This window comes from Carcharodon carcharias, chromosome 15 (genome assembly GCF_017639515.1).
Source record: "Carcharodon carcharias isolate sCarCar2 chromosome 15, sCarCar2.pri, whole genome shotgun sequence".
In the NCBI taxonomy this organism is placed as follows: Eukaryota; Metazoa; Chordata; class Chondrichthyes; order Lamniformes; family Lamnidae; genus Carcharodon; species Carcharodon carcharias.
The window spans coordinates 36341447-36366530 of record NC_054481.1 but is presented as its reverse complement, the minus strand read 5'-3'; the positions used below and the strand labels follow the sequence as shown (position 1 = coordinate 36366530).

The 25084-nt window shown below is 43.4% G+C and overlaps 2 protein-coding genes across 2 annotated transcripts in view; one reads left to right on the top strand and one right to left on the bottom strand.

Annotated features, from left to right (window-relative positions):
• pla2g10 (phospholipase A2 group X) overlaps positions 1-18991 on the bottom strand; it is a 66942-nt gene extending 47951 nt beyond the window's left edge. Inside the window, exon 1 of the mRNA XM_041206919.1 lies at positions 18945-18991. The gene's annotated coding sequence lies outside the window, so the exon portion shown is untranslated. The remainder of the gene's footprint in view (positions 1-18944) is intronic.
• On the top strand, positions 16730-22875 carry mrps34 (mitochondrial ribosomal protein S34). The gene is made up of 3 exons (XM_041207116.1): positions 16730-17176; positions 21889-21931; positions 22482-22875. The coding sequence occupies exons 1-3, from the start codon at positions 16859-16861 to the stop codon at positions 22772-22774; spliced, it is 654 nt and encodes a 217-aa protein (XP_041063050.1). The 5' UTR covers positions 16730-16858; the 3' UTR covers positions 22775-22875.
• The last annotated feature ends 2209 nt before the right edge of the window (positions 22876-25084 follow it).

The window sequence follows — 25084 nt, the reverse complement described above, 5'->3', positions numbered from 1 at the left end:
GAAGGTGCCAATATGTTTTAGTAAACAATTTTATTGGTCTTAAGGAACATCGCGTTCATCAGAAAAGATGATATGGGCAGGGTGAATGTGCATTATCAGTGAAACTACAACCTAAGCACATATTGAATCAATTGCATTTCATGTAACAAAGTGAACACATCCATTTCTATTTATAGTTGGTGCTTTGAAGAAATTAATTTTGCACCTATTTTAATTGCTACTGCTTTTGTTTTAAAGCAATTTTTAGGTGGGAAATAATTGCTATTTTTAAGAGTTTGAAGAGTGAGTGTTAAGTTGCCACTGGTATACAATAGTATCACCTTGGAACTGAGCATTACATCAACTTATAACAAGTGGAGCTCAGTCAGTGCTGTGATATGCTTGAACTGACTGTAAATTCAGATATGAATTCTAACAGTCAATACTTCAGTGCCTCGGGTCAATATTATCATGTTGTGAATTGCATTATAATAAGTGTGTTAACTCAGATCATAATCAGATATTCAGTTAGTTCATGATTTTTACAGTTCATCTTCCTCCTTGATGTGTTTAGCAAGTGCTTAACTCATTCATTGGAAGCTTATATGCATCTAGATGGGGTTTGATGGCATAACTGTTAATATAATTTTCTCTGATTGATGTAAGGCAGATCCAGTGAGACAACTTCAGACATCTAATACTTTCTTACACCGGAGGGTAATGGATTTCCCCAGAATTATTTGATGACGAGTTAAGGTGAAGGAGTTAACAATTTGATTAATATCTCTTGCCAGATTTATGAGGTCACTAATCCCAGTACTTTTATATTAATTAGGGGCCCATCAGATGGTTGTTGCCTGGCACTTGTGTGGCATGAATGTTACTTGCTACTTAATCAGCCCAAGCCTGAAAGTTGTTTAATTTAATGCCATTGTAAGTACGTAACATCTAGGTACATTAAGTGAACTGAATCCTTGCAGAGATAAAAGGAATAGAAGTTTGAGGCACTTGTATAGTTTTAAATTTATGAAATGTGAATGAGTTGGCTAAATCAGAAGAGGCTAATAAGAGTAATAGGTTTATTGCTGCTCGCACTTTGCAGAGCTGTCTGTGAGAAAAACAGTAAACCCACCACAGCAGTCACTTAGAAAGCCGAGTGTACAGCCTAAAGGGTCTACACGTGTAACAGATCAAGTTCTGAAATAAAGGTACTACCATAACTGAATCAAGTTTGACACCAACACCCGTGGTATGAAAGGCTTCATCTGTTATATGAGGTGATCCAATCCTTAAGAAATCCTTAAGAGTATTTGATAACAGCAAATAAATGTAAAGCTGGGAGAAGGGAGGTGGTTCTGAAACTCTTTAGTGCTTTTGGTGAACTTAAAGTGTTAAAGCAACAATTTTGGGTGAAAGCCATTTCTGCTGGTTTTCTGCCCCAAATTCAATTTATTAAAATTTTCTAACATAATTTGGCCCTTCCTAAAATATGTCTGCTGGCTACTCACCTAATTAAAATGTTCGTCAGTGGCCTTAGATTACATTATTTCTGCTCACAATGCGCTAGTAAATTAGGAAGTACAGTTGATAGGATTATCTGAGACTGAAGGCAAGCCTGAAGACTGCTGAAAGCTTGGGAGTCTTTTACTGCCACAGGGAAGGACTTTCTGAGCAATATTTTTGGCATTCAACCAAGAGTCCTGGACTTGCCTCTGATTACCAATGGGACTGTAAGACCACTGAAAAAAATGTGATCCTTCCACAACCTATCATATCCACCCAAGGGAGAGTTTCTTGGGATGAGTTTGCTGCCTATGAGTTTATTTTGTATGTTAATATAATGGAGGAGGAGAAGAGCTAAGGGCAGCGAGGCAGTTTTTAAGGAGGGTTTGCCCCACAAGTATTATTCCACCCCTCCATCTACACAGAATATACACACTACACAGTTCTTAAGATGGACTTAGTGAGGTGCTGTGTATTCAGGGATTGCATTTCCCCAATTAAGAGCACCTTTTTCTGTAGAACTCAAATCTCCATGATTAACAAACATAAGTGAATATTCTCCTTTAATACCATAAACTCCAACACTAGCAGAAGCCAATCTACTCTGTCCTAGCTGACCTTTTGCTTCCCCTGGATGCTGAAATGTGCCCTTCTTTCTCCTGTTCTAGTGCTTCTCCTCAGTGCAAGAGTCAGTATCACCAGCGGACGTTCCTATGCTACAAAAGACTGATAGGACTGAGGTGTCCCTCTTCTCGTCATAGCTTGGGAGGGTATCACTGGTTGCATCCCTGCTTGGGCCTGGGCAGAATGGGATCACTTCTTATGTACCACTGGGGTGAAGCTCTGAGGGCGATAGCTGAGTCCTGGTACGTGCTGCTGTCGTAGAAATGACAGCCTCAGGTTAATCCCTTGCAGCCATCACAATCTATTGGGGCCTGACTGTGATCCCACTGATTGTGAGTTGGCTGTTCTGAGGACAGCTATCTTGAAAACCTCCCAGGTCTGAAAGCTGATATGTGGGGGATAGTGCAATCCTTCCCCTGCTACCGCCAGTGGTACAGTCTGTGCTTCAGTGGAGGAGGAAGAAGCACCAAGTGCTTCCTAACTGCTTCTTAGTTGGGGGTGCTATACACATTCCAGTGAAGATGCTACAGTAAAGATGTAGCAAAGAAAAAGCTTCTGATGTTGCATAAATGACAGCTGTGAATTCTAAAGTTATAACGGTCAGCTGCCCCACATCGTCAGAGACCAATCTCAGAGTATGGATATATGTATGAAGTTTCTCAAATATGAGGACTTTTCTTATGAGTACCTCTGGGAACTGGATCCCACAACTCCAAAGCCATAGGCAGGCTTCACCTCAGCCTCCAGAGGGAAGGTGACACATCTTGACCCTCTTCCTGTTTCCCAATTTACTTGTGCTCTGACAATCACCCAAAGTTGCATCTATACTTACATTACCTAACTCCTCCAGCATGAGAAGTGGGGATGATTATATTACTGGACTAGTAATCTAGAGGACAATGCTCTGGAGAAATGAGTTCAAATCTCACCACAGCAGGTGGGGAACTTAAATTCAATTAACTAATCTGAAATTAAAAAGCTAGTCTTAGTAATGGTGATCATGAAAGTATCAGGTTATTGTAAAAATGCCTCTGGTTCACTAATGCCCTTTTGGGAAGGAAATCTGCTGTCCTTACCCAGTCTGGCCTATATGTGACTCTACACTCACAGCAACAACACTGAATTGCCCTCTGAAAGGGCCTAGCAAGCAACCTGTATCTTCTTGAGGGCAATTTGGGTTGGGCAATAAATGCTGTTGTTGCCAGTGATGCCCACATCGTGTTGATGAACAAAAAAAAAAGAAACTATATGGTGCATGCAAGTGATATTGAAGGGAAGAAGGGCACTGTGTCAAAGTAAGATGGAGTCCCAGGTGGATTTGAGCATTACTATTGTACATGATCAACATCTTCTTCCTTCTTTGTCTCCCATCATTCTGATGGACTTGTAAGGAAGAAGGGTGCAACTAAGAGCATTACCCCATTAAGACTAAGGGGACAGAGAAGGATGTGGCATCTTAAGCTGCTTCACAGAAATGCCACAGCAACTGTGTAGCCATGCTCTCACTAACTAGCATCAGCACCATGCTATCAGCTTCACCAAACTCACTGGATTTTCCTGAATTCATTTCAATGGAAGGAAAATCAGGCTGATTCTGTTCCTGGCCTGCAGTTTCCTTTCTGTGCTTCGAACAAAGGGATATTGAACCACCAGGCGGTTGAGATGAAAACCTTCCTCAAAATGGTTCACTTCTATTACAGTCACCAACATGACCTGCATTGTTGTTCTCTGGATATTCCTGCGAGTTGTCCTGATAAGTGCAAGATGAAAATCTTCGACAGCATATGCCTTTTTTCAGAAATACTCAACTATGAATAACTTGAAAGAAAAAGGGCCACAGGTATGGATATCAGTTCACGTAATTGCCAGAGTCCAGAATCAGAGTCCAGTGAGGGTTTCTTCACAGAGGAGTTACATTTCAAGTGGGTTCAGCAAGCTGAAACAGGAGTTCCAGAATTTTTTTAAAGTTGATAGTGATGCAGTGAGATGAGGTTGGTATATAAACACTTGGTCTGCTCAGCAGGTGATGGTGGGAATCTTCCAGAGAAATAGGCTTCGAGGAGGCTGAGACTTGATGCTGGCTGTTGGTCAGCCTGGAGTCTGGCTGTGGTGTTTACAGCTGGAGGTTAAACAGCAGGACTGAGTTGCGAGTCCAGAAATGTAATATTAAAACTTCCCCAAGGCTAGAAGCTTAGTTCATGTGATGTTGTCCATTAATGAGACAGTTGCAGGCTAACAAGCAGTTTCTACGCCTCTGGTCAAAATCTGTTGTTCCCCTTAGGAGATAGAGGGTGGCTATTAGCGCCTTTGCAGGTATAACAGGTTTCAATGGCTTTACAGAATAAGGCTTGGGAGGTGGATCGTCTGCTAGTGCCTGGTTTTGTTGATTGTAATGTGTAATGAGAGGTGTGAGATTCCACAACATTGTGGATTGAGATTTTGTCCTGTAACTGCTGTTAGAAATTTCGAAAAACTGTAGCCAACTTGCAAATCATGTGACCTGTAGCAGCCACTTTTGGTTCAGCAAAGTCCACTTTTTAAATAAGCAAAATGGTAAGGTTTGATTTAAACAGTTCATGATCTCCTTCATGCCTTAGGGACATGACACTTATCAAGAGTAATATCCTGAATATTAGCCAAGTGTCCAATGTACGAAAGAGCCAAATATATCCATTGGCCATGTACAGCATGCTATTCTTCAAAGACATTACCAGACTTCTATGTGGTCTTATCTAAGATGTTTCTGCTGAGAAGTGTAAGCAGAATCTCCAAAGATCTAAGGACTTGGCAGAAAACAAGATCACCATAGCTAATACACAGCCACTGGTCAGCACTGAAGGAGACCACAGTAATCCACATTAAACATAACACATTAATTGGGCTAGATCTACCTGGTAATATTTCACTCACATTAGCAGTGTTTTAGCCCCAATGGCAGGCTGGGATCAGTCCACACAGATATTAACCCAAAGATTTATATTAAAAAGATTGATTTATTATAGAACTGATAATTTGATGTTTTAAATTTTGTGTGTGATTTTGCTAACATACTGTTGATTACAAGTCAGAAGTAACCTGGTGACACATTTTCTTGGATGGTTCGAGGTCAAAGCCTTCAAGAAGCTCAAAAAGTTAGTGTTCAGCCCCGACTATATTGAGGTGTCAAGGTGGCTCAGGCGTGTGCAGCATTCCCATCACAGCTGATTCCTGCTTGGAAGGAATTTCTCCTCAGCCCTGATACCTCCCTCGGGAGTCTCAGCCCCACAACCTGAGCCGTCTCTCAGAAATCCTCTCCATGCCATTTCACTCTGCATTTGTCCGTTGAGGATTTGGCAGGCAGTGGGTTGTATGCAACAGTCCTGTGCCACAGATTGTTAAGCTGATTCATGGAATCTTGAGCCATCTGTAATTTCTGTGGTCTGGAGGAGCCTATGTTTCACATCTACGTAGAGTTGGAGAGATTTCAGCTCCTCTTCCATAATCTGAGGAGGCGGCTCCTCAATTTCTGGCTGTGCCTCAATCCCATGTGCCTGATCTTTGGCCACCCGTGCGGAGGGGAGTGGGAAGATCGAGAGACCTCCTCGTGGGACTGGTCCTGGGCCTAACCGAGGTGGCTATCAACAGGTTCAGACAGTGGCACACACAGGGCTCATTTTGCCTGCCTGCCTGCCTCTCTTGTGTGGCTATGTCTGTGCCTGGCAGTCCCTGCAAAGGAAGCATGGAGTGTTCACCAGTATGCTTTAGGTTTTCCATGACTGGTAGACACCTGGGGGAATGGAGTGCATTATCACCCCCAGAAATAATACCTTAAGTTGAGTGACTAAGTTTCCTTTAAGGTTTTTGGCTTTTTATTACAGACTATTAGTGGTACCCCTTTCAAATGAGGTACTTGTTTTTATTTAATTGACCAATCTGTGGTTGAATCAAAAAGGGACAGAAGTCACCTGGTCATTTAATTGTTTAGTAATTTTATAACAAATACGGATGCTATTTAATAGTTATTTCATTATATTTGTATGGTGTATATTCAATATTCGACAGGTACATGCAACATGGAATCCCTAACTTAAGCTCTTTGAAAAGAAAAAGCCTCCCTCTCCCTGTCATTCACTTCACTCCTCCCTTCCCTGCTCTCCCCATTCCAAACCCCCAAACACCCATACTTCTCCTATCCTCACTCTCCCAGTTGTGCCCCTCCCTCACTCCCTCCCATTCTCTCCTCCATTCTTCTGACCCATCCCTACCTCCTTCTGTCAATCTCCTGGTAGCCCTCCCACTTATTCCGCTCACCCCACTCTTCTAGTTGCTCCCGCTGCACCAGTCTGGAAGAGGAAGGTGGTGCGGGAGGAGAAAACAGGAGAGTGGGGTGAGGGTAGTATGTGAGAGGAATGAGAGAGGAAGGGGAACGACAATAAGGTGAGGATCCCACCTTCTCCTCATTCTCCTTCCTCACTCAATGACCCTCCTTCGCAACATCTCCTCCCCAGCCACTCTCTCCTTACTCTCCTGGACGCTGTCCTAGCCCAGGCCAATCTCCTCAGTTCAGAATTCTTCTCTGGTGAGTTGCCAGAGGATGTCGAGGGGCCGGTGTTGACAGGGCCTGATGCCCGTAATGCCCATTAGCAGGAAAAAACAGTAAAACTTGGAAATGCAGGTTACCAGTAAAACTTGTCCAAACTGGTCTCGGAGACCATAAAATGGAACTCCAGTATTATTAGTGCCACTATTACTGATTTTTACTGGGATTTGAAAATTCTGAACTGTTTTTTCCTTCTGATTTGTACAGTGAATCAATTTCTTTGCCCATTTCAGGCAAGAAGGTTACAATTAAATCTACCCAAATTACAAAAGTGGGGCTGTTCACTGATGATTGCACAATGTTCAGCAGCATTCGTGCCTCCTCATGTACTGAAACAGTCCATGTCCAAATGCAGCAAGACCTGGACAATATCCAAGCTTGGGCTGACAAGTGGCAAGTAATATTTGTGCCACACAAGTGCCAGGCAATGACCATCTCCAACAAGACAGAATCTAACCATTGGCCTTTAACATTCAATGGCATTACTATTGCCAGGTCCTCCAATATCAACCCCCTGGGTGTTACCATTGACCAGAAACTGAACTGGACTAGCCATATAAATATTGTGGCCACAACATCGGGTCAGAGGCTAGGAATCGTGCGGTGAGTAACTCACCTCCTGACCCCCCCCCAAAGCTTGTCCACATCTACAAGGCACAAGTCAGGAGTGTGATGGAATACTCTCCACTTGCCTGGATGAGTGCGCCTCCAACAACACTCAAGAAGCTTGATACCATCCAGGACAAAGCAGCCTGCTTGATCTGCACCACATCCACTAACATTCACTGCCTCCACCACCGAAGGACAGTGGCAGCCATATGTCCCATCTACAAGATGCACTGCAGGACCTCACCAAGGCTGCTCAGACAGCATCTTCCAAACCCACAACAGCTGCTTTCTAGAGGCCCAGTGCAGCAGACACATGGGAACACCAGGATCTGCAGGTTCCCCTCCAAGCCACACATCATCCTGACTTGGAAATATATCGCTGTTCCTGCAGTGTCGCAGGGTCAAAATCATGGAACTCCCCCACACAACAACACTGTAGGTGTACCTACACCACATGGACTACAGCAGTTCAAGAAGGCAGCTCACCAACACCTTCTACATGGAAACATAGAAACTAGGAGCAGGAGTAGGCCATTCGGCCCTTTGAGCCTGCTCCGCCATTCATTATCATCATGGTTGATCATCCGACTCAATAGCCGGCTCCCACTTACTCCCCATATCCTTTGATCCCTTTTGCCCCAAGAGCTGTATCTAACTCCTTCTTGAAAACATGCAATGTTTTGGCCTCAACTACTTTCTGTGGTAGCGAATTCCGCAGGCTCACCACTCTCTGGATGAAGAAATTTCTCCTCATCTCAGTCCTAAATGGTTTACCCCATATCCTCAGACTGTGACCCCTGGTTCTGGACTCCCCCACCATCGGGAACATCCTTCCTGCATCTACCCTGTCTAGTCCTGTTAGAATTTTATAGGTTTCTATAAGGTTCCCCCCTCATTCTTCTGAACTCCAGCAAATATAATCCTAACCAACTCAATCTCTTCTCATATGTCAGTCCCGCTATCCCAGAAATCAGTCTGGTAAACCTTCACCGCACTCCCTCTATAGCAAGTACATCCTCCCTCAGATAAGGAGACCAAAACTGTACACAATATTCCAGGTGTGGTCTCACCAAGGCCCTGTACAATTGCAGCAAGACATCACTGTTCCTGTACTCGAATCCTCTGGTTATGAAGGCCAACATAATACTTGCCTTCTTTACCGCCTGCTGCACCTGCATGCTTATCTTCAGCGACTGGTGTATGAGAACACTCAGGTCTCGTTGCACATTCCCCTCTCTCAATTTATATCCATTCAGTTAATAATCTGCCTTCCTGTTTTTGCCATCAAAGTGGATAACCTCACACTATTCTGCATCTGCCATGCATTTGCCCACTCACTCAGCTTATCCAAATCACACTGAAGCTTCTCTGCATCCTCCTCACAGCTCACCCTCCCACCCAGCTTTGTGTCATCTGCAAATTTGGAGACATTACATTTAGTTCCCTCATCTGAATCATTAATGTATATTGTGAATAACTGGGGTACCAGCACCGATCCCTGTGGCAACCCACTAGTCACTGCCTGCCATTTGGAAAAAGACCCATTTATTCCTACTCTTTGTTTCCTGTCTGCCAACCAGTTTTCTATCCACCTCAATACACACATGAAGATTAAAGTCACCCATTGTTAATGTACAGCCTTTTCCACATGCCCTCACTATCTCCTAATTTATTCTCTGTCCTACAGTATAGCTACTGCTAGGGGGCCTATAGACTATACCCACCAGCGTCTTCTTCCCCTTGGTATTTCTTACCTCCACCCATATGGATTCTACATCTCCCGATCCAAGATAATTTCTTGCTATCGTACTTATTCCATCTCACACTAACAAAGCTACCCCACCACCCTTCCTTCCCAGCTGTCCTTTTGAAAAGTCACATACCCTTGAATGTTTAGTTCCCAGCTTTGATCTCCATGTAACCATGTCTCTGTAATGGCTAAAAGTTCGTAACCATTAACCTCCATTTGTACCGTTAATTCATTTATTTTGTTCTGAATATTACATGCATTAAGTAAAGCACCATTAATTTTGTTGCTTTTTTTATGTCTGTACTCTCTGTCTCTTCCTGTTATACTCTGGGTATCATTACCTAAATAGCTGCCCTGCAGTGCTGCAGGGCAGCTATTGTAAACCTATGTATCCCCTCTCCAGAACCCTCACCCCCCTCTATTTAGTTTAAAACCCTCCCTTGAATTAGGCAACTATGTATTTTTTAATTCATTCACAGGATGTGGGCATCGTTGGCTAGGCCAGCATTTATTGCCCATCCCTAGATGCCCTTGTGGAGTTGATGAGGAGGAGCCAGTGGATGTGGTTTATTTGGAATTTCAGAAGGCTTTTGACAAAGTCCCACATAAGTGATTGGCATGTAACATTAAAGTGCATGGTCTTGGGGGTAGTGCATTTGGGAAAATCAAATTGGCAGAGGTAGCCATGAGCAAGAATTCATTGAGTGCATTTGGGACAGTTTCCTAGAACAATGTGTTGTGGATCCAACCAGAGATCAGGCTAGTTTGGATCTGGTAATGAGGCAGGTTTAATAAATGATCTCAGAGTAAAAGATCCCCAAGGAAACAGAGACTATAACATGGTAATATTTAGCATTCAGTTTGAGAGTGAGAAACTTAGTTCAGAAACAATCGTGTTAAGCTTAAATAAGGGTAATTAGAAAGGAATGAGGGTAGAGTTGACTGGCATGGACTGGGAAAGGAGTTTAGCAGAAAAGACGGTTGATCTCCATGTAACCATGTCTCTGTAGTGGCAGATGTTTAAGAAAATAGTTCACGACTCACGACAAAGATATATCCCAGTGATGAAGGAGGATTCTAGGGGCTGAATTTTCCCCTGCTGGGGGGGAGGTTGATGGGCAGGTGCGTGCGGGCGTGCTTCCTATCGATGCCCCCAGTTGGAGGTGTGGCGCCATTTTACGTGGGTGGGCCAGTTAAGGCCCGCCCAGCGTGAGGTCCGCATGGAAGCACTTTGCGCTCCCTGTGCGGGCGGGGGAGTGGGTTCCTAAAATCGAGAGTGTGCTCTTTCGCGCATGCGGATGAAAGAGCGCACTCAACCCCCTGAGGCTAAGTGCTGCCTCAGGGAGATCGCCTCTACTTTCAAAAATATTAAAAATGGAAAAAAAACATTTCCCTTACATGTCCCCTCATGTGACACTGTCACATGAGTTGGGACATGTTCATAATCTCCAAAACAACTTTATTAAAATTTTTAAATCCCTACATGAAACCTCATACCACTCGTGGATGAGGTTTCATGTTTTTTCTGCTTCCCGCTGGGGCTCCTGGCCTTAAGGTTGGACGGGCAAGCCCACTAATTACTGTAATTACTCTGTCAATGGCCTCAATTGGCCATTGACACGTCGGCAGGCGCACAGCTGATTTTGCTGTGCCCCTGCCTTCCTGAAAATTTAAATGGGGCGGAGTGACATCGAGAGTTCCACCTGACATCACTGCGCATCATTTTACGCATTGGCAAGCGGACCCTGCCTGCTCACCGACGGTAAAATCCAGCCCTAGGAAGGGGATAAATCAACCATGGTTATCCAGGCATGTTAAGGATAGTATCAAATTGAAAAAAAAAACATAGAATGTGGAAAACAGTGGTATCCAGGGGATTGGGAAAGTTCTAAAAACCAACAAAAGATGAACAAAAAAGTAATAAAGAGGGAGAAAATAAACTTTGAGGATAAATTAGCAAGTAATATAAAAACGGACAGTAAGAGCTTCTATAAATATATAAAAAGGAAGAGAGAGGCCAAAGTGAACATGGGCCTCTTAGAGAATGAGGCTGGGGAAATAATAATGGGGAACAAGGAAATGGCAGATGCATTGAATAAATACTTTGCATCAGTCTTCACGGTAGAAGACACTAATAGCACTCCAAAAATACTAAATAATCAAGGGGCAAAAGTTGGGGGGAGGAAATAAGTAGAATAACTATCACTAGAGAAAGAATATCACAGAATCACACAGTGCAGAAGAGGCCCTTCGGCCCATCGAGTCTGCACCGACACGTGAGAAACACCTGACCTACCTACTTAATCCCATTTACCAGCACTTGGCCCATATCCTTGAATGTTATGACGTGACAAGTGCTCATCCAGGCACTTTTTAAAGGATGTGAGGCAACCCGCCTCCACCACCCTCCCAGGCAGTGCATTCCAGACTGTCACCACCCTCTGGGTAAAAAAGTTGTTCCTCACATCACCCCTAAACCTCCAACCCCTCACCTTGAACTTGTGTCCCCTTGTGACTGACCTTTCAATTAAGGGGAACAGCTGTTCCCTATCCACCTTGTCCTTGCTCCTCATAATCTTGTACACCTCGATCAGGTCGCTCCCTCAGTCTTCTCTGCTCCAACAAAAACAACCCAAGTCTATTCAACCTCTCTTCATAACTTAAATGTTTCATCCCAGGCAACATCCTGGTGAATCTCCTCTGCACCTCCTCCAGTGCAATCACATCCTTCCTATAATGTGGCAACCAGAACTGCACACATACTCCAGCTGTGGCCTCACCAAGGTTCTATACAACTCCAATATGACCTCCCTACTTTTGTAATCTATGCCTTGATTGATAAAGGCAAGTGTCCCATTTTTCACCTTTTTCACAACCCCACTAACATGCCCCTCCGCCTTCAAGATCTATGGATACACACACCAAGGTCCCTTTGTTCCTCATCCTAGTGTCATGCCGTTCATTGAATACTTCCTTGTCAAATTACTCCTTCCAAAGTGTATCAACTCACATTTTTCTGGGTTAAATTCCATCTGCCACTTATCTGCCCATTTGACCATCCCGTCTCTATCTTCCTATAGCCCAAGACACTCAACCTTACTGTTAACCACCCGGCCAATCTTTGTGTAATCCGCAAACTTACTAATCCTCCCCCCCACATAGTCATCTATGTCATTTATATAAATGATGAATAATAGGGGACCCAACACAGATCCCTGTAGTACACCACTGGACACTGGCTTCCAGTCACTAAAGCATCTTTCTGTCAACACTTTCTGCCTCCTACAACTAAGCCAATTTTGAATCCACCTTATCAAATTATCCTATATCCCATGTGCATTTCTCTTCTTTATAAGGCTCCCATGTGAGACCTTGTCAAAAGCTTTGCTGAAATCCATATAAACGACATCAACTACACTACCCTCATCTACACACCTGGTCACCTCCTCAAAAAATTCAATCAAATTTGTTAGGCATGACCTCCCTCTGACAAAGTCACGCTGACTATCCTTGATCAAACCTTGCCTCTCCAAGTAGAGGTAGATTGTCTCCTTCAGAATTTTCTCCAATAGTTTTCCCTACCACTGACGTGAAACTCACTGGTCTGTATTTCCCTGGCTTATCTCTACAACCCTTCTTAAATAGCAGAACCACATTAATGGTTCTTCAGTCCTCTGGCACTTCCCCCTTGGCCAGAGAGGAATTGAAAATTTGGATCAGAGCCCCTGTGATCTCCTCCCTTGCCTCCCTCAGCAGTCTGGGACACAAATCATCCAGAACTGGAGATTTGTCCACTTTTAAGCCCGCCAACAGATCCATTACCTTGTCACTCCCTATATCAATTTGCTCAAGAACCTCGCAGTCTCTTTCCCCGAGTTCCATACCTTCATCCTCATTCTCTTGGGTGAAGATGGATGTGGAGTATTTGTTCAACACCCAAGTGATGTCCTCTGGGTCCACCCATAGATTGCCCCCTTGGTCATAATGGGCCCTACTCTTTCCCTGGTTATCCTCTTCCCATTGATATACTTACAGAATATCTTGGGATTTTCCCTACTTTTACCTGCCAGAGCTTTCTCATATCCCCTCTTTGCCCTCCTAATTGCTTTCTTAAGCTCCACCTTGCACTTTCTGTATTCCACTAATGCCTCGACTGATTGGCTCCCCTTGTACCTGCTAAAAGCCTTTTTTTACCTTCTCATCGTATCCTGAATATCTCTGCTCATCGATGGTTCTCTGGGCTTGTTACTCCTTCCTATCACCCTAGAGGGAACATGTTGAGCCAGAACCACCCCCCCCCCCATTTCCTTTTTTAATGCCCCCCATTGCTCTTCTGTAGATTTCCCCACAAGTAGCTGTTTCCAGTCTTGGCCAGATCCTGTCTTATTTTACTAAAATCCGCTCTCCCCCAGTCCAAAACATTTTTTTGCAACTTCTCTATTTCTTTGTCCATAACAAACTTAAATTGTACCATGTTGTGATCGCTATCACTAAAATGCTCCCCCACCACCACCTCAGCCACCTGTCCGGCTTCATTCCCCAGAATTAGGTCCAGCAATGCACCGTCCCTTGTTGGACCCACTACATATTGACCTTAAAAGTTCTCCTGTACACATTTCAAGAAATCCACTCCATCCAAGCCTTAACACTATATATATCCCAATTAATGTTGGGAAAGTTGAAATCACTTAATATAATTAACCTATTGTTATTGTTTTTACACATCCCTGCAAACTGTGCACATATTTGCTCCTCAATTTCCTGCTGACTAGCTGGGGGTCTATATGAAACCTAACAATGTGGCTGCCCCTTTTGTATTCCTCAGCTCTACCCACAAAGCTTCATTCGATGCCCCCTCCAAGATATCATCTCTCCTTACTGCAGTAACTGACCCCTTAACTAATAATGCAATGCCTCCTCCTCTTTTACCCCCTCCCCTGTCTCACCTGAAGATTCTCTATCCCGGAATGTTGAGCTGCCAATCCTGCTCCTCCCTCAACCATGTCTCTGTGATGGCTACTATATCACAATTCCATGTGTCAATCCTCACCCTTAACTCGTAACCCTTAAGTTTTAAGGAAAATAATGGGGCTAAAGGCCGATATGTCCCCTGGACCTGATGGGTTGTACCCAAGATATTAAAGGAAGTAACTACAGAGATAGTGGGTGCACTGGTGGTAATCTTCTAAGAATCCTTAGATTCTGGTAAAGTCCCAGAGGATTGGAAAACTGCGAATGTAACACCCTTATTCAAAAAGTGAGGGAGACAAGAAACAGGTAATTATAGGCCAGTTAGCTTAACATCCGTCATTAGGAAAATGTTAGAGTCCATTATAAAGGATGTTATAGCAGAGCATTTAGAAATACATAATCTCATCAAACAGAGTCAGCATAGCTTCAAGAAGGGGAAATCATGCCTGACAAATTTATTAGAATTCTTTGAGGAAGTAACAAGCAGGATAGGTAAAGGTGAATCAGTAGATGTAATATATTTGGATTTCCAAAAGGCGTTTAATAGGGTTCCGCACATAAGGCTACTTAATAAGAGCCAAGGGTGTTGGGGGTAGTATGGATAGAGGATTGGCTAACTAATAAAAGACAGAGAGTTGGGATAAGGGAGGCATTTTCAGGATGGCAACCTGTAACTAGTGGAGTGCCACAGGGACCAGTGGTGGTGCCACAATTCTTTAAAATATATATTAATGACTTGGATGAGGTAAGTGAATGTACTCTCACAAATTTTTTGAACGACACAAAAATAGGTGGGAAGGCAAGCGGTGAGGATGACACAAAGCATCTGCAGTGGGATATAGACAGGCTAAGTGAATGGGCAAAAACTTGACAGATGGAATATAATGTGGGAAAATGTGAGGTTATGCATTTTGGCAGGAAGAATAGAGGAGCTGAATATTATTTAAATGGAGAAGGACTGCAGAAAGCTGCAGCACAGAAGGATTTGGGGGTCCATGTGCATGAATCACAAAAAGCTAGAATACAAATTCAACAGGTAATAGGGAAGGTAAATGGAATGTTGACCTTAATTTCTAAGGGAATGGACTATAAAAATAGGGAAGTCTTGCTAAAACTATACAAGGCACTCGTTAGACCACATCTAGAAAAATGAACAGTTTTGGTCCCCTTATCTAAGGAAAGATATATTGGCTTTGGAGCCAATCCAGAGAAGGTTCACTAGGGGCTGAAACCTCCGATTGGTGAGCGGGGCTGGGGCCAGGGGCGGGGCCCGCTTGACGACGTGTAAAATGATGTGCGATGATGTCGGGCGGGTGTCCCGACATCACTGTGCATCATTTAGATTTTCAGCTCGGCAGGCGCGCAGCCAACTCGACCGCGTGCCCACTGAACTGTCAAAGGCCTATTAAGGCCTGTTAAAAACTAATTTAAACAATTAAATGAGCTGCCCGTCCAAACTTAAGATTGGCGGGCAGGCGAAGAGCCCAGGTGGCCTTCGCATTTTTTATGGAACCTCATCCATGGCCAGGATGAGGTTTCATGACTAGTTTAAAAATTCAATAAAAATTTTAAAAAATCATTGATATGTCCCAGCTCCTGTGACACTGTCACATGAGGAGACGTTTTGAAAGTTTTCAAATAATTTTAAACTTAAACAAATACTTTATTTAGAAATTTTAAACTTATACAAATCTTCCTGAGGCACCTCTGTGCCTCAGGGAGATTTCTGTGCTCATTTGCACGCATGTTCGAAAGAACGGACTCCTGACTCAGGGAATCCTGTCCCGCCCGCACAGGGAGTGCTCAGCACTTCTGGGCGGGGGTCACGCTGGGCGGGCCTTAATTGACCTGCCCACATAAAATGGAGGTGTGAACCTGATCGGGGCGCCGTTCAGGTCGCAGTTGGTCCTGCCCACCCCCACACAACTCCCCCCCCCGTACCCCGCCCCCGGTGGGGGGAAAATTCAGCCCTAGGTTGATCCAAGGGACGGAGGGGTTTTCTTATAAGGAGAGGTTGAGTAGGATAGGCCTGCACTCATTGGAGTTTAGAAGAATTGAAAGATATAAGATTCTTGGAGGTTTGATAGGGTAGATGCTGAGAGGTTGTTTCCCCCTGCGGGAGAGTCTAGGACCAGAGGGCATAATCTCAGAGTAAGGGGTCACCCATTTGAAACAGAGATGAGGAGGAATTCCTTCTCTCAGAGGGTAGCTAAACTGTAAAGGTCTTTACCGCGGAGGGTTGTAGAGGCTGGGTTGTTAAGTATATTCAAGGCTGAGATAGACAGATTTTTAATCAGTAAGAGAATCAGGGTTATAGGGAAAAGACAGGAAAGTGGAGTTGAGGATTATCAGATCTGGATGGGACGAATGGCCTACTTCTGCTCCTACATCTTATGGTTTTATAATCTTTAAGTCCCAATTGGTTAATTTCTACCACTAAAATTCTCACTGAGCTCTTATTCAAATAATTGAATATTTGGTGCCAGAAACTATTTTGAATGACCATACGATCAACCTGCACCTGAAATCTTCTCTCCAGAATATTAACCGACCTGAGTGTTTCCACCATTTTCTTGGGTTTTTTTTTGCTTAAGCAGAATTTGTTTTATTTTACATTATCAGGGGCGGGACTTGCACAGACACAAAGCTTCAAGAGACACGCAAGTTCTGTCCCTCTCCGGGCGAGTTCAATCCCCATTCTTCCTGTGAGAGGCGCTAGAACGCCACAGGGCCTGGCGGAATCTTTGTTCGGGGCGCGGGGGAGCGCGGGACGGGTTTGGCGGGTTGCAGCCCGGGCGGGTTTTCGGTGTCACACGTCCTGTGGTCCGGGGGATTTCGGCGAGATGGGCCGTCAGAAGAGATTCCGGCCGATCGCCGCGCTCGCCCGCAAGATGCGGGAATACTGGGCTCTGAAGCACCGGCCCCGGGACAGCGAGCGCTACGCCGTGGACTATGAGAGCATGAGGCGGCCGGGCAGCGGCAAGAAGCTGCCGCTCCTGGCTCACCGGGACATCCGCAGCGAGAGCCGCCTCTTCCAGCTCGTCAACCGCCTGCCCCTCTTCGGCATCGGCCGCCTCCTCACCAAGAAGTCCTGGCTCCTGGCCTACGACGAGCCCTGTTACTGGACCATCAGCAAGGTCAAGGTGGATTACACGGCCCAGGTCAGCCCGGGGAGCTGCCCCCACCGGACCCTTAACGCCAGGCAGAGGCTTTAGAGGGTCAAGGGCACAAGAATTAGGGGCAGGAGCAAACCATTCGGCCCCTTGGACCAAAAACTCCGGCTCATTTGTGTCCTCCTGTCCAGATCTCGGCTGGGCCACAGTAAAGCAGCATGGGGTGCCTGCCCTCCCCTGTCTAAACTGGTCACCTCAGCCAGGATTTACTCCTGATAACTCCTGGGTTTGTTTTTATTTTAACGAAGCATTTGCAGATGCTGGAAATCTGTAATAAAAGTTGGAAATACTCAGCCGGTCAGGCGGGATCTCCGGAGGGAGAAACCGAGCTAAGGTTTCAGGTCGGTGCTCAGTTTTGATGAAAGGTCATTGACCTGAAATGCTAACTCTTGTTTCTCTCACCACAGATGGTGCCAGACCTGAGTATTTTCAACATTCTCTCCTTTTTATCCTGGCTTTTGACCATGGCCAACTATCTTCTTAAACTCCTGTACACCATTTACAAACAATGTGTGAGGATTTCTAATGTTGAGGCCATCTGTTCAGTTGCCTCTGCAGCTACCTTCTCTTCCTGTAGCTGCCCTAGCCCTCCACAGGCATCTATCTTTAATTATACCACCTTCAAACTAATTTCTATGAAACCCAGCTTCTATTTCACCATATTCTCATTCAAATGCTGGCTGCCCAGCTTCCCTCACTGGTTAAATAATTCTCCCCCCTCAGGAACTGTCCCCTTCCCATTGAAATCTACTCTCATTACCCCTTAAAAACCCATGCATTTCCTTGTAAACTAATGCTCATTTCAAATCTCCCTTTTCTCTCCAAAGTCTTCAGATATGCTGTTGCCTCCCAAATCTCTGTCCATCTTTCCTGCAATTCTGTGTTAAACATTTCCAGTCAGATTTCTGTCCCTGTCATTGCATATAAATGGCCTAAATCAAAGTTTAGAAGATGTTTTAAGTGACTATGACTGTTGGACATTGCCTCCTCATCTTTCTAAATCTTTGCAACTTCTGACATGTTTGACACCACCTTTCTCCATTGTCCAGCTCATTGGAAAGGCCTTTATCTGGTTCCACTCTTGCCTATCCAATTGCAACTGGAGAAGATCATGCTATGGTTTATCTTCCCACCTCTGGTGTCCCCCAAGGATCTATTTTTGTTCCCTTCCAATTTCTCATCTATATGTTGCCCCGTGTTGATGTCATCTGAAGGAATTACCTCATGAACCAGACTGTTCAGTGTCCTATTTGAGCTGGAGCTGAACTTTTAACTCAACTTCTACCTCTCTAATCTTACCCATCTGCACCATAACCTCAGCTTACCTGTTGCTGAAACCCTCATCCCTGCCTTTGTTTCCTAGCCAGCCGCTTTCTTTAAACCTCTGTAAACTTGAGCTCATCCAAAACACTGCTACCCGTATCCTACCTCGCATCAATTCCTGTTCACCCATCACCTCTATACTCACTGAGCTACATTGACTTCCCGTCCACAAACACCTCGATTTTAAAATTCTCCGTCTCGTGTTTTAAGTTCCAATGTGGCCTCGTCTCTCCCTATCCCTGTAATCTTTCATTGCTATACTGTATAACTCTCAAGGAATCCTGCGTTCCTCAACACTGGTCTTTGTATCCCTCAGTCCCTTCACTCCACCATTGCCAGCTGTGGTTGCAGCTATCTGGGTCCAAAGCTCCGGAACTCCCTCCCTAAACACCTCTACCTCTTTCTTTCCATTCAGACCCTCCACAAATCCTACCTCTTTGACCAAGCTTTTAGTTGCCCGTCCTGATATCTCCTCCTTTGGTTTGGTGTCAGTTTTTGTCTGATAATGTTCCCGTGAAGCACCTTAGGATGCTTTCCTCTGGTAAGGATGCTGTATAAATGCAAGTTGGTGTTGTCACTACATCAGCCACAGGGGTGGGTGGGAGCCTTTCTGTGGACAAGGTTTACAGTTTAGAAATTCTTTGCAGGCTTCTGGCAGTCATACATTTCAGCAGGTGCTTCTAATATGACAAGGTATTTCTATTTTGGGATGTTTGCTTTCCCATTCAATTAAAATGTTACAATCATACAACCATGAAGCAATGGCAGGGCATCTGTAAGAATTTTGTGGCTATTTCTCAATTCAATTTGTATCACAGTTGTAAAACCTTCTAAGCAAAGCCAGTTGTGCAAAGGTGGAGAGGGTTAAGAACATAGGAATGTGTAGGAGTGAAAAAGACAACAGCTAGCATTTACATAACTCCTTTAATGCAATAAAATATCCCAAGGCACTTTGAAGGAGCACTATCAGACCAAAGTTGACATCAAGTCACATAGAAATATAAGACTGGGTGATTAAACTTTGGTCAAGGATTATTGCCCCTCTGACCAGTCCTAAAGTTAGTTCTGGCTTGACTAACAGCACCTAAATGGCTTAAAATTGTTATGTAAAATTAACATCACATCTAACCAGAAATTCCTAGTTTGTTGTACATTGACTTAGGCAGCTCCGAAACATGTTATTTCAGTGGGTGTACATGCAGCACATAGAGTATTGACTAGTCTTCTAAGTTTTTCTGGAATGCGTAAAAGTTGCTTTATACTGTTTTACATTTACAGTATCATCTGTTTTAACCATGTTCCTATTGGACTTAACTTGCCTTATCCAACCATTCATGTTGCACAATTGCTCTGCACACTAACCTTATTTGTGAAGACCACTCACGCTGCTGTGATGCCAAATAATGTAATATGAAAAATTGAAGTGCCCTGTCAATCACTGCGAAACAAAAGCTGGTTTAGGACGTGTTTGACGTGGATGAGCTTTCTTGTTCAAAGTGCCTTTCTGAAGTATACACTTCAATAATGTACATCATCACGCAATAGTAATGGTGCAAACAGGTATTTATATTTGAACAAACATGACTTGGGAAAATTTCTAAATTAAACCTGTGTGGGATCAGGAGTGTGAAAGTTTGAGCATGGAAAGTGCTGTAATGATCGAGTGTTTTCCTTTGAGGTGCCCCAGGTTGTTGCTTCATACTGTAAGTTTGCAGAGTGCGAGCAGATGACCCTGAGGAGAGAATTACCAACCCTGCGTGGTCACTGGGCCGGAGTCAGCACTATAGTCCTGTCTCTTCCCCGTCTTGATCTCTGACAGAAACATCAGATTTGTGAATTTAACTTATGGTACCTTCATCTGCAGTGGTTTTCAATTTGCCTCCTATATTGAAGGAGCGTGCACCGTGACAAAAATGCCATACTGATACGTCAACAAATACAAAATGTCTGTCGAATGCAGAATTGCCAAGACATTAAGCTCATTGTGTGGAGTGTACCCATTCCCAATAGAGAGAAACCTGAAGCCTTCATGAATGGTACTTCCAGAACCTTTCCTTTAAAGATGTAGTGTTTCCTTCAATGAGTCTACTCACACCAGTCCTGCTGACAGTGATGTGATATAGATGCTATGTAGAGAAGCTGTGCCTTAAGTGTTTCCTACACTGAAATGAATGTAAAACAATATATATTGATAAAATGAACGCGTACTTTAAAAATGCTCTGGGCGAGCATGCTTTTCCCCATGCTATATTTGAACTAATCCTATTTGGAAAGAATGACAAAAGAACACTATTGTACGTTAAAACAAAAGCAAAATACTACAGATGTTAAAAATCTGAATACTGGAAATAATCAGATCAAGAGAGAGAAATAGAGTTTATGCCAAGAGTTATGGTCAATCACCTTTCAGTAGAACATTATTTAGGTCTCTGAGGTTCCAGTGTTAGGCTCAGACAGCAAGATTCTGCTGAAAACCGAATTATAAATGTTAATTCTTTTAGATTAATGTTTCATATGGCACATATGGAACCATGGAGGACTGACATTGTGCTGAATAAGACCATTCATAATCCTCCCCAAGATTTTATGTAAAATTGCCTAAGATGACATTACATAGGATATGTGGCACAGAAACAGGTCAACCAGTCCATACTACTGTTTATGCTCTACTCAAGCCTCCGCCCATCTTTCCTCATCTAATCCTACCATTGTAACCATCTAGTCCCTTCTCCTGTATATACTTGTATAGTTTCCCATTAAATACATTCGCTTTAACCACTCCTTGCGGTAGCAAGTTCCACATTCTGACCATTCTTTGGGTAAAGAGGTTTCTTCTGAATTCCCTAAATGATTTCTTCATGACTATAATGTAGAATTGGGGGCACAGTTTCGGAATAAGCAGTCTCCCATTTAAGTTGGGGATGAAGAGGAATTTCTTCTCCCAGAGGTCTTTAATCTTTGGAATTCTATAGTCCCAGTGAGCAGTGGAGACTGGGTCATTGAATGCATTCGAGACTGAGTTAAACAGTTTTTTGATCTTCAAGGGAGTCAAGGTTTCTGGGGCACAGTTAGAAGTTGAGGCCGTGATCAAATCAGCCATGACCTTATTGAATGGCAGAGCTGGCTCAAAGGGCTGAATGGCCTACTCCTGTTCCTATTATCTTCTTACCTTATAAAATTGAGCTTGGGAAGGATACATAACCATATTACACTCGATATTCTGTCAAAGCTTAATTCCTAGCTTTTCATTAGCATATTTCACTGTCATCAATTTTACAGTTGTCACCAGCACCCTCTTAAACAAGCATCCAAAACTTAGTAACAGTGAAGGATGAAAGCTACTGCTAAGAGTATTGAAGCTGTTTTTCTCTCTCCAGGATATGGACCATGGAAAAGCATGGGGAGTGCTAACATACAGAGGTATGACTTTTTGACTTGATCTTAGACTTTTAACATAATTTATCGTAAAACTCTACGGGAAAATCGTAGTGAACTTGTTGAGACTTGGATTTGCCTCGATGAGATCACGTTTATTACATGAAGGACGGACGGCGTATGAAGAGAGTGGATGGTGGAGAGCGAGGGAAGGCAAGTCTGTAGATGAATGAGGGGGCACATATTAGGAGGGAGGCTGGAAGGGGAGGGAGGCCCATGGGAATGTAAACAACCTCTGAAATGGAACAAAAATTTGGCAAATCTCCTGTGATGCTGGTGGCCTATGTCAAGCCTGACAACGTTTCATTGCTATCTTGAGTGGAAGTGGATCATGAGATGGAGAGACCAAAAACGATGCAGAGAAACTAAAAATATTAGTTAAAGATTGGAGGCAAATAGGAAGAATAAGGTTATGCAATTATATGTTTATAATATTGCACATGCACGTTTTGTTTGACTCTTGGCTTTGGTTTACTGAACCTCGACGACTTGCGTTTTCTTAGACAAATTATTTTCCTTGTTCTCCTGCAAATAGGAAAGACTGAAGATACGGTGAAAGAAATAGACAAAGTTATGTACCATGATTGGCGCCTGGTACCAAAACATGAAGAAGAAGCTTTCAAGAGCTTCACACCTGTTCCTGAGACGAGTATTCGCTATGTCCCTTATCCTCCTTTGCTTCGTGCCATGATTCTGGCTCAGCAACAGAAAGCTGGGGAACCTATAGGAGGAGAGCCTATGATTGATCTGGAAAGAAATCGCCACTTTCCAAAGGATTATTTTAGAAACCTGGACTTGAAGAAAGAAGCAGAGGGCACCCCAATTTAATAAGAATCTGCATTGCTCATAGCTACTGATGGACTGAGCATTATTGTTTCCAGCAATTTGTCATACTGGTTATGTACAATAAAATCCATTTTTTTTTTGTACCAAGCTGTAAATTCTCAGTCAAACACTTGATATCAACAGGCAGGAAAAGATTAGCTGGTCCAGCAAGACTGCCAATCACACCATAATGGCTGGGGCATCATGACTGGAACCTTCCACCCCCTATCTCCTCTAATTTCTGGAAGAGGCAAAGAAACAATAAAAACCCAGGGCCAATAGATTTTTTAAAATCTAGATAATTCTAGGTCAAGTGCTATCTAAAATGACACTTAGCTTCTACATATATCTGACCTCTTCTCCAGTCAAGAATCAATCCTGCTGCTCTTGAAGTATTCACTTCCCCAGGAAAACTCCCATTTTTGTGTTCACGATATGGCAGGATGGCCTGGTGTCTTTAGATTAGTTTGGTAGCAAAATGCATTGTTCTGGCTTATGCATGGTATTTTTTGTACTACGGGTCGAGTATCCTTTATCCGGATCTGTTTCAGATTCAGATCATTTCGGTTTTTGGATACTGCATAAAGGCCTGGGTCTACTTACGTTACAATGGCTGAAGCCTAGGCTAGCTATAGTCCAAAGTAAATAAAATGGCTAGAAAAGCAAGATGTACCACTGAATAACAAATATGGTGCCTGTAATAAGTTCCCACCCATAGCGCCATCTGCGATTCTGCTTTTAGGAGAAGGCTCGTAAGGTAAACGGTGCAGACAAAAAAACATACTTCCTGTGCTAAAGGTCAGGCACGGTTGGGAAGGTTCATGTCAGCTCTGGTCAGACCCTTCCCGTGCTAAAGTCGGGTGCAGTCAGTAAGGTTCATGTTGGCTCGGCTTGTGTTGGTTGGGGTCAGAGACTTTTGCAATAAGGGTTGGTGGATGTGTTCAGTTTTCAAATTTATGGATAAAGGATACTCAACCTATATTGTGAAAATTATTTTTGATTGATTTTTAAAAATGCATTGATTATATTTGAAATGTTAAAAATAACCCAACGCTCATTGTAAACTGTAAACCTTTTGGACATTTGGTCTTTATCAAGCTCCATCATGGAAACCTGCAGCACAGGAGGAGGCCATTTGATTTTTGTCTTTTCTGGCTCTTTGAAAGAGCAGTCGTGCTTAGTGCCACATCCCTGCTTTATGTCCATAACCTTCAAATATCTGTCTAACTCCCTTTTAAAATGACTTATGAAGTCAGCTCCTATCATCTTTTCAGGTAGAGCATTCCAAGATAACTCTGAGTGAAAACAGTTTTCCTCAACTCACCTATAGATCTTTTTCCAATGATTTTGAATCCATTACCTCTAGTTATTGATCTGCTTGCTAGGAGGAGTATTTTTTCCCCTATTTACTCATAGTAAAACCTCTCATCTTCCTCTATTAGGTTATTTCTTAACCTCTTCCAACAAGTACAGTCCTAACTTTCCTAACCTCACTTCAGAACTGAAGTTCCCCCATTCCTGGTAACATCCTGATAAATCTCCTCAGTACCTAGAATTGTCCACAATGCTCCAGCTGAGGCCTAACCAGTGACTTATAAAGTTCTAGCAGGATCTCTTTTAGCGTTTTGCTTTGATCTCTTTTAGTGTTACTGTGGCGATTGTTGCTTTAAGGCCGGCCTTACCGAGTAAAGGTCATGAGGTCAGAACAACCAATCAAAATCAAACGTGAGGAAGCTTAAGGGGTGGAGTTTTCCTAGTCTTGAGAATGTATTGTAGCCTTGCTAGAGGCTTGCTGCTAATCCAGCAACTTCTTAAAAATTCGTTCTGTCATGACTTACTGGAGATAGTGCACTGTAATATTAAGCCCCACTGCTCCCCGAGCTGTGACAAATGTGAAAAAGTTTGATTAGCCCACCTAATTGTTTAATTTAGGTTAACAGAATACAAGTACCAGGCTTGTAAACTTAATAAGTAAATAACTGTTTATTGGATAAATTGCCCTTAACCATTGGCAAAAGAAATATGCTAATTTCTAACTCTATATCCTAAACTCTACCTCTTTTTAAATCCCTATACGCATATATAAGATGCACAAAAACATGGATTTTAAGGGAGGGATAAAACAGTTCAATAGCACCAATTCCGGAGTATAGGATTCGATGGGTTGATTTTGATTGATGTCTTCCAAATTCCTTTCAGTTCTTTGTTGATGACACGAGGTGGTCTTCCAGCACTTTCGGTGTTTAGTTCAGTGGTTGAGCACGCGCTTTTCAATGTCTCTAGTGGTGATTTTCCCCTTTGCCTCTTGACAGG